The sequence below is a fragment of the Agrilus planipennis genome, unplaced genomic scaffold (genome assembly GCF_000699045.2).
Source record: "Agrilus planipennis isolate EAB-ADULT unplaced genomic scaffold, Apla_2.0 scaffold252, whole genome shotgun sequence".
NCBI lineage: Eukaryota > Metazoa > Arthropoda > Insecta > Coleoptera > Buprestidae > Agrilus > Agrilus planipennis.
The window spans coordinates 193,405-204,240 of record NW_020442420.1 but is presented as its reverse complement, the minus strand read 5'-3'; the positions used below and the strand labels follow the sequence as shown (position 1 = coordinate 204,240).

Below are 10,836 nucleotides of genomic sequence, written 5' to 3'. Positions count from 1 at the left end.
GTTGGTCTGTGTTCTGTCGGAGCTGCCTGCGACGCGCTGATGAGATCCAAAAAAATCGAAATCGCGATCCGCGTCTGGCAGTTTCGACAGAATACAGACCACTTGGAATTATTTTGTATGACAGTTAATGGCACCCTAATTTTAGCTACATTTAGCGCATTTGATTTAAGAAACAGTTTTAGCTAGACATTTATTCGTAAAAATTTCTGATAATCTCATGTGGACTTAGCATTTTGGTCAGCATGCCCAGTGCTTTTTCGATTAAACAATCTGACTACGGTCCCGGTGGATTACTGAAGGCTGAGTTATATTTTCAAGTATAAGTAATGTAGGTATAATAAGTTGTTAACAAACCTTATCCTCATTCCCATATTAGGGCCGCCGGTTGCTGCCATTTCGTGCAAAAATTCTTCTCGAGACCACGTCCTTCGTGATTCAGGTGGTGTGTTGAATCCATCTGAATCATTCATGAGAACGTGTTCGATTGACATGTGTGAAGACGGCACGGTTGGTGTCAAAGGCGCAGAATTGCTCTCGCTGTCTACGTCGTCCGCATAACTGAAAACATAAATTTCATTATTTCTATTTACAAACTAAATCAATTTTACGACTTGCACAATTTTTTTTATGGAATTGATTAAAAGTAACTGAATTGATTTTCTACAAACTAATACATATGTAGTATCTACTCAATTCAATATACCCTCTTTAATATCTTTTGAGAGGGAATATAAAAATAGGAAACNTTTAATTAATCTCTTGTTTCCTTTCGGGAACCTTCTCGAACTGTCCGGAAAAGTTTCTTTTTCTCTGAACTGTTTAATTGCTTTCCCAGAACGCAGGTACGACACACACATTTATAAATACGGCGCACATGAAGAAAGATGCCTGCGGCTAGTCGCTCACACACACGTATGCCCGATCGCATACAAACACGCTCGTGCTCGCTACACTAGGAAGTCAGATAACTTAGGATGCAAGAAGTAGAAAGATATAAATCAGATGATAGTTCAGGGTAGTGCCCCCTTTAACAAAAACAAGTCACTTGTATGCTCGCGAACGGTTAATATAGAAATTCGAAAAAGATTGTTAAAAGTATTATGTCTGGAGCATGGCTATATACGGGTGCAAACATGAACGGCGCGGAGGAAAAGAAAAGATTAGAAGCGTTCAAAATGTGGTATTAAAGGCGAATGATGAGGATACCGTGAACAGAGAAGGTTGGAAATGAGAAGGTATTAAAAATAATAGGAGAACAGAGGACGCTATGGAAAAAGTAGGTCAAATAAGTTGGGACAATACCTTCTCAGGCATGAAAGNATTAGAAGCGTTCAAAATGTGGTATTAAAGGCGAATGATGAGGATCCCGTGAACAGAGAGGGTTAGAAATGAGAAGGTATTAAAAATAATAGGAGAACAGAGGACGCTATGGAAAAAGTAGGTCAAATAAGTTGGGACAATACCTTCTCAGGCATGAAAGGCTATTTAGAGACTTAGTGGAAGTAGAAAAAGGTGTTAAAAAGGGTAGAGGTACCTAGATTAGATTACTATTCACAGATAGTTAACGATGTGGGAGATTTTACTATTAGGAAAATGCGAAGATTAGCTCAGGATGGGAAAGAGCAGAGGTACGTGTCCAACTAGTTTTAAGGATAATAAATATGTTTTTTTTATACTTCTAGCAGATGTTTTGTTTCACCGATGTTTTGATATTGATTAAAGATCATGGGACAGTTTATCTAGTTAAGGGACGTTGAAAGTGGAGACTGGGAATTTTTCTAGGTCGACATCCCTATATACAAGGATATGGCCACGACAATTACACGTTTCGTTTGTGTTGTCTTTTCCTACAGTAACATTATGATTTTAAGTAGTCAAATAAAAGCAATCGTCTCAGAACTAGTCTAACATTAAAACCTACGAACCCGCCACTACTATAGCAACATCTTCTGCTTCTTTGTATAGTTTCTAACTCACTTCATTTAGAATGGACTTCTATATCACTCTCTCTTCATTAGTGTTTACTCTCCTGCTTTTGCAAGATTGTTAAGAGCAGGCTCAGTTTGCCCTAGCCACCAGCCTGAGGTTGCTAATTATTTCGAAATTTCTATCCGTAATTGTAGGTACAGGAGAACTACACTTGACTTAGTAAGTAGTAATACTGAAGTTTAATATGAATATGACAGTTAATGGACCTTGTTGGAGCATACGTAATTCTAAAATGTAGCATCGTACTACAGATGGCGCTCACCACGCCATTTGTAGTATTTTCTAAAACGTGCTGTTAAGACATCAGGTAAAGGTTGGTCTGTGTTCTGTCGGAGCTGCCTACGACGCGCTGATGAGATCCAAAAAGATCGAAATCGCGATCCGCGTCTGGCAGTTTCGACAGAATATAGACCACTTCGAATTATTTTATTCTGTCCTGAGCTAATCGCATTTCCCTTAAACTAGAACAACCCACATGCTTAACCATTTACAAACAGTAATGTAATCTAGGTCTACCTCTACCCCTCCTAACTTCTGCTTCTGCCTCTAATGTGTCTCTGACTAGGCCTTCATACAAGCTATAACTACCTGTTGCTTTTAAGTATCACTCTTGTATCTCTGTAACTCATCCGTACTTTTGTAAGTATATTTAACATTGTCAAAAGCTTTTTTTAAATCTACAAATGTAGACACTTTCCTTTTTCTATCGTTTTCTCTATTGTTACTCGTACAGCTAGAATAAAGCATGAATAAGAATTATTTAAGCAGATGTAACAGTTTTGTGAAATTATATAATAAATCTTTCGATTACATTTTGAAATACTGTCTCTTATCATTTACGCTTATGATTATTTATTTCAGAAGAAGCGATTGATTTTTTTAGTTTAGAATTGGATTACGATAGGTTAGTTTGTTTATTTTAAATAAACGCTAGACACCAAAATTCCACAAAACGTTTAGAAACTTACTAGAAACGCTTTTCGTTGTTAGATATGCTTCCTGTTGGTAACATTCAACTCACCTAGGGTTTTAATGTGTATAAACATTGTAACGGTTGCAACTGTCTCGCAAAAAATCCATTAACAAAAAGTTACATTTACCTTGGTCTATTGCATAAACAATATTTCGAAAAAGACTATGACTGATTTGGGACGTCGATGAGGGAGGGTAGTCATAAACTCCGACAGAATTATTGAGTAATTACTTGACTGTGATTTGATCATAATCGTACCTACATATTGTTTGAATGGTACCATATTTGATCAGATTGTGACCGTTCCTATGTATGAATCAGGCTTTTCCTTCGTATTCACCAGTACATTTTTTAACAATCAGCTATTACTGCTTTTTATCTGTTTAAAAAAAACTTACAATTGTCGATGTTTCGACCATTTTAAATGCATGGCCCTTTGTAAGACAAGACGGTTGGGAGGTATAGTAGATTTCGGATATAACGACGACGAAGGGAATAGTGTAATTTCGTCGTTATATCCGGAAGTCGTTACAGGCAAAGGTAAAGAGGTACAGACACGTAAGTGTAGGTCTCACTATTTTTCAATTTTGAAACGATTTCCGCTTTTTTTTAACAGTAAATGTGCAATTAGGAGTCATATTTATTCAGAAGTTTACTAAACATTTGCTATTCAGAATATCTCTTTGTATCTGGCTAACGTCTATAAAGAAACGGTAAAAGTCACTACACTTACTGACCACCTGTGTGAATGTAAACAAAAGATAAGAAAGCTCTTTGTGTCTTTGGCGTCCGACTCTGGTAGCTATATCTGAATGGGATTACTAGGGATTTTTTACAAATGATTCATTACAAATAGTCACTATACCCGAAGTCGGCTTTACATCCGAAGTCGCCGTAGCCACATGAATGTTGTACTAAAGTATGCTTTAAATTCAAGGGACTTAGATTTAACATCTCTATAGCAAAATGGTCGCTGTAACCAAGGACGTAGTAAATATGAAATAGACCGACTTATGTATCTCAAAACAGAGACTGCTCTGCTTTTTTAATGAAGTTATCAACAAATTCATATTCATGTAATGTATTAAATCTTTCAGACATGTGCATGTGAATTGGACTTCTCTAAAACCAAAATTAGTATATTACTTACAGATGAATCGATCATTAATTTCAACCTTGTCGGACGCTTGTTAATGTATGTTTTTCGTGTGTGTGCCTTGCCTTTCTAACATACGTGTGTTTAATTTGATATTTCAATTTGTATGTTCATCTCCACAGTATATACAATACATATACTTACCATGAGAGGGTTTTTGTTTAACTTTTGTTAATATGTCAATATTTCAATTGTTCACTATTTTGGATTTTGGTTTTATCAGCCATATGTAAATTGCATGCTAATTTTGGTTTTAGAGAAGTCGAATCCACATAAATCATGCACATGTCTGAAAGACTTATTAACACATTAAATACATGTGAATTTTACATTTAAAAACGGACTAGTTTCTGTGTTGAGATACGATATTGTAATGTTCGTGGGTTTAACAAAATTAACTTCGAAGACTGATAACGACAAAAACTATTTATTTACACTAATTATTAAAGAACTTAAAAACACTATTAAATTATTACTAAACTTAGGTTATGAATTATTCGATTTATTTACAGTACTGTTAATATATCACTATTCACTGCGCTATTTATTTCACTGTCAATTTATTTCCCGATTCACTTCTGCAACGGTCAATTTATTTCTTCCTCTTTTCGGCGATCGTCTCTTTCTTTAATTAATCTCTTGTTTCCTTTCGGGAACCTTCTCGAACTGTCCGGAAAAGTTTCTTTTTCTCTGAACTGTTTAATTGCTTTCCCAGAACGCAGGTACGACACACACATTTATAAATACGGCGCACATGAAGAAAGATGCCTGCGGCTAGTCGCTCACACACACGTATGCCCGATCGCATACAAACACGCTCGTGCTCGCTACACTAGGAAGTCAGATAACTTAGGATGCAAGAAGTAGAAAGATATAAATCAGATGATAGTTCAGGGTAGTGCCCCCTTTAACAAAAACAAGTCACTTCTATGCTCGCGAACGGTTAATATAGAAATTCGAAAAAGATTGTTAAAAGTATTATGTCTGGAGCATGGCTATATACGGGTGCAAACGTGAACTGCGCGGAGGAAAAGAAAAGATTAGAAGCGTTCAAAATGTGGTATTAAAGGCGAATGATGAGGATCCCGTGAACAGAGAGGGTTAGAAATGAGAAGGTATTAAAAATAATAGGAGAACAGAGGACGCTATGGAAAAAGTAGGTCAAATAAGTTGGGACAATACCTTCTCAGGCATGAAAGGCTATTTAGAGACTTAGTGGAAGTAGAAAAAGGTGTTAAAAAGGGTAGAGGTACCTAGATTAGATTACTATTCACAGATAGTTAACGATGTGGGAGATTTTACTATTAGGAAAATGCGAAGATTAGCTCAGGATGGGAAAGAGCAGAGATACGTGTCCAACCAGTTTTAAGGATAATAAATATGTTTTTTTTATACTTCTAGCAGATGTTTTGTTTCACCGATGTTCTTGATATTGATTAAAGATCATGGGACAGTTTATCTAGTTAAGGGACGTTGAAAGTGGAGACTGGGAATTTTTCTAGGTCGACATCCCTATATACAAGGATATGGCCACGACAATTACACGTTTCGTTTGTGTTGTCTTTTCCTACAGTAACATTATGATTTTAAGTAGTCAAATAAAAGCATTATTCGATAAAGTTACGTCTGGTCATGTTTCCTTTGATAATTTCTAGAACTTCTACAGACGAGTGTTTTAATTTGATTATTCCTAAATAATTAATCCTAATCACACGGTCACGGTAAAAATACGACACGAATGATCATGTCTCTCTTTTTGTTTATAAGAACATGGTTCTAAAAAGGCGTTCACAGTCTTTTCCATTTATAACAAAGAAGCCGAGAGACGGTTCCATCGCCAGCATATTTATTAATTTTATACGATTCTTCATCTCGCGCGTCCTACCCCAGCTTTGCCGAAAAACATTTTTAAGGGACTTAAAAGGTCGTAGCGGCACATCTCCATCCCCTCCCTCTTCTCCGACCAACGGTCAGCTTACATAAACGATTTACCCCATACCCCTGTATTAAATCACAATATCTTGAGGCTCATTTTCTGATTTATAATATGATCGGCATTGGAAAGGCACTCATCTTTAAGAAAATTTATTTTTCGAGGGTTTATATCGGCCTAGTCCAATTATAGGCAGTTTCAAAGTATCCGCGATTGCAAACTACGTCATAGGGACTACGAACAATTTTCCCTTATCAACACCATGTTGTTTTATCCACTCGAATTTCACATAACCCATATTTTATAATCACAGTTGATATTTACCTTTACTAATAATGAGGAGTCTCTACAATAATTTTTCCCATTAAGTATTTATATACAACGTACTTTTGCGTTAAGTTAGTTAGTTCTGATGTTTATTGGGAAACAATTGATGTAAGAGAAACAGATATGAATAGCAGGTACTTAATTTAGATCAAAAACTGATGTATTTTTCATAATGATGCGTAAAAAGTTCAACCCAGTCTCCTGTAAAACGACCAGAATATTTTTACGTTGCCCGCTGTTATAATTTATCCCACAATGAATATTAATCTTTCTAGGTAAATACCCCTAAGTCATAATTCAATGACTGTATAGTAAATTGCATGTAGTGTCGTGTTATATTCTATTATAGATCATCAGGTGCTCATATGAAGTAGAGATTAATAACATCCAAAATTGTTTTAATAATATACAGGTTACAAGCGTTCGAAATGTTGTGTTACAAACGAATAATGAGGTACCGTGTGGATAGAGAAAGTAAGAAAATAGGTTCGTAGGAGTGCTCTCAGGCATAAAGGGCTAGTTTATAGACATATTGGAAGCAGAAGCATGAGTTAAGAGGGATATTTGAGGATGTGGGATGTTCAAGTTTTAAAGAAATGCGAAGATTAGCTCAGGATAGGAAAGAGTAGAGATGCGTGTCCAATCAGTCTTGGGACTGATAACCTTATGATGTTGAACATCTACTTGAACTATCATGGGTGAATTCCTGAACAGACATATCAATAAGATAGTAAAAAACTTAAAAATAGTTATTGTTTTAGTTACATGAAAATTTTATGTTTTCATTGTTTGTAACCCCCCACCTCCTAGCCTAAGTTTAAATTAGTTAGATATATTTCCTCTAACCTTAAAAATGTCTAATAAGGATGTAGGGTATTTATCACAAGTGGTCGAAATATAACCAATTTGTTTTCACATTAGATAATATACATTTCAAATGTCATTGTTTAAGGATGCAAATAATTAGAAAATCGGTTTTCATTATTCGTTTTGTCAAAATCACAAAATGAACATATGTTAATCAAATCGTTTTAAAACTACTGAAAATTATGAGTCTCTTCTCATNACCTACTGAAGGTGAATTTTTCTACGATCAGCTGGCAATCGTAATTAATTTGCGATTGTGCAGGGCCGGCATCAAAACTGTTATAATTTTATAATTTTTTATTTTGTTTCAAAAGTCAAAAGTGTTATAACATTTTATGTTCCAAATGTCCGTAGGAATCTGTGGTATAAATATTAATTATTATAACTGGGACACCCTATATATACCTCCCAATATAACAATTTAGTAAATACCAACGTTTCGTCACTGTCATTTTTGAGGTAATCATCGCCCACGTTTTCAGTACCTTTCAAAATCTTTTACTTGTCTAGGACCCCTTAGAAATTCTTGATACGACTAAATCTTATTACAGTTCAATTGTATATGTAATATGTATAGATTACTTACTCATCTGAAGCTGCATTAATGTTTATCCTCCTGTTCAGAAGAGATTCTAAAATTTCAGGATGGGAATCCATCATGTGGACGTAGACCTCATCCAGAAGCTCCGCTGAAATAGTGAACAATTTTTCGTTGTAGTCGATCAACGTTCGAACCACGTTGATGACATCAATTCGATCTTCAGGTTTTTCCACGTCTTTAGCTCCTGGTTTGTTACAGTGCAGGATATTAGGTGCAAAGACAGTAGCTAGATTGTTGGAATCCATCTTATTCCCTTGAATGCTTTCACCTGAAAATATAATAAATATATACAAGAATTGTCAATCTCTTTGATTAGATAACAAGTGCTAGTGTTTTTATTTTCAATTAATGCATGCGCAATTTTTTCAAGATTGTAACAATTTGTACGAATCTAAAGTGAAGGTGTGCCGGTACTTTAATTAAAAGCCCTATGGTCATTAAAAAAGTTTTAATCAGGATAAAATGGAGGTATCACAAAAATAGTAAATCCCAATATACTACTGTACACGTCACATTTATGTTTGTGTTTGTTTGTTTGCAATCGCATTTCGATGAATCAATATACAGAGCGTTACTGAAATAAGTTGGATGCATGGAGGGGGTAATAGAGCACTTTAAAACAAGAAAATTAAGTAAATGTTTGGTGGTCCGACAGTGCACCGTTTTCGAGAAAAATGTATTTGAAGAGCCAGTCCGGCCCTGGTAGGATCACGCAGGGAAATACGACTATTTAGCAACATCCGTGCTGTATTTGTTTTGTACTTTTATACTCGTTATACGTTTGTTTGTTAGATTAAGTATGATTGACAATGTTTATCCATACGTGCATCTTAAAAGATATATGTTATTATAAATTTTCATCCCCTATCCATGAAGAGGGTTTCGATTTTCAGCTGCCTGATTAGTTTCAAAGATATGGGAGTTAAAAGACTTTCGCCCCAAACGACTTAACTAAATGAATTTTCCAGAATGTGCGGGAATATCTCGAATGATACAAATTTTAGGTTAGAGAATATTATGGAATCCTCTGGAAGATTCGAAAATGTTCCCGAATAAAAAAAAACTTTTTAAAAGTTAAAGAACGTAGAATATTCAAGAATATTCTGAAATAGTTTCCCCTAGCGAAGCGAGTTTACAATATCTATTGAGGTATACGAGGACGAACTATTTTTTTGTCATGTTAGCGCGGAAAGCTCGTTTTGCGTGCTATGAAATAGGGAAGAAATGGCCTCCTTTCAGCCGTGTTTTAGTTGGGACGAAATGAAATTGGTCTTTTGAGCGCATGCGCTCAATTTTATGGGCATGCGCAGAAATCAGTTGTTCAATGACAATGTCTTTCTAACCTCTAAATCATTTACTCTTATTTCGCCAACTGTCAATTTAATGACGAGCTTTTTGCACAAACATGACAAAAAATAGTATACGTACCTCTGTCTGAAAAGTAGATACTTCAGACTACGTGTTTGCGTCTCACACGTAGTCTGAAATATCCACTTTTCAGACCTCGATACGTAACGTAATATTTCACTTAAATGTATCATGTTTTCTGTGTGAGATTAAGCTTTCCATAAAAGTCTCCCTGCTGATGCTGTTGGTTTTGTCTTATGACGGATTTTTCTTCTTCAACTAATGCATGTTCGCTACTGATAGCTATTTATGATTTTCAATTGCATTTCAGCTTCTGCACAACAATATTAATTAAAGTAAGTGCAACGCACTTTTTGTTTCCTTTACACCGAAACGATCCCCTGTTTGTTTCTGAATGACCGTCTATTTTTCTGCTCTTGAAGTTCAATTTATATTAAGCGCAATTTACGTAAGAGAACAATACTCACCGGAAGGGTCAGTTTGGTCGTTTGAATGTCTAGCTACATCTGCAAGGAAAATTAATAACGCCCAAAGGGTGTCTCTGTTGGGCGTGGGAAGTAGTTGGATAAGGTGTTGGAGTGCTTCGAATTGCAGTCTTCTGTTTCGTATTCCTGAAAAGAATAAGATGTGTCAACAGTTGTGTTGTAACAAGATATTTTTAATAAATTACATCCACAGAAAACATTTATTTTCCTTTTTAAACAGATGAATTAATTAATTGAAGAGCGCAGAGGGGGACTTTTGAGTGGAGAGCTCTATATTAGGCTTTTAAAATTTTGGAACGAAGTGGCGGTTGCCAGGAGCTAACCAGCAGAAATTTTTTTTTTACCGAAATTTCCTTATAATTTTCCGAAGATTCATATGGTGAAAAAGGCGTGCTTAAACGAAAAAGCCGGAAAATTGATATTATAAAACAAATAAAAATGTTTCAAAAAATTTGGGCATGAAGCATTAAAAAATTAAAGCGTATGAAAACCAAGCCGTTTCGGTAGACTATTAAAAGTCACAAGCAGCCATTTTTACATATTAAGGTTACTATTTCAAAGTACAGGCGTGTTAGAGTATTTTGGATACTAAATTTGACTTCAACGCTGAAAAATCCTCCAACAATAAATGTTTATTTATAGTTTTCGAGATTATTACCGAATTATGTAATTAATTAAATGAAAAATGAAAGTTTTGCATACTTTGTGTTTGGACAAACACGTGGTAAAGGTCCCTGCAAAGAAGTGGATCTGGAAGATCTCTCAGGTACTCTTTCAACAACGTTGCTACGTCATGAGGACATTGTTCCTCATCTAGAGTTGTTTCTCGACCACAGTCGAAATCCTCACGTAGCTGAAACAAAAAAATACAACGTGTAATTATACAACACGCTACTGCAGTGAAACTTGTTCAAACACAAACATAGAGGTTAAGGAATTGGTTTAATGGTATTATTTGTACACTATGCTTCGCACGGGTGCAATGCTGATAGTAAATATACTATAGAATGTCTTTATATACAACAATCACAGCTTTTTTGTCATTAAACAATACAAACCGGCCGGTACCGCCGCAACCGCTATGTCCCTGCATTTTAAGTCTGTAATGTCTTCTTTTAAATTGAATTTGAAATTGAA

The 10,836-nt window shown here is 35.4% G+C and overlaps 1 protein-coding gene across 3 annotated transcripts in view; it reads right to left on the bottom strand.

Moving 5' to 3' along the window:
- LOC108739746 (rho GTPase-activating protein 6) overlaps positions 1-10,836 on the bottom strand; it is a 196,062-nt gene that overhangs the window by 29,971 nt on the left and 155,255 nt on the right. For all 3 annotated transcript variants that reach the window (XM_025980197.1, XM_025980196.1, XM_025980195.1), the window contains 4 exons: positions 10,402-10,552; positions 9,682-9,825; positions 7,832-8,114; positions 355-558 (listed from right to left, as the gene is read on the bottom strand). In XM_025980197.1, coding sequence (XP_025835982.1) covers positions 355-558; positions 7,832-8,114; positions 9,682-9,825; positions 10,402-10,552 — 782 coding nt within the window. The remainder of the gene's footprint in view (positions 1-354; positions 559-7,831; positions 8,115-9,681; positions 9,826-10,401; positions 10,553-10,836) is intronic.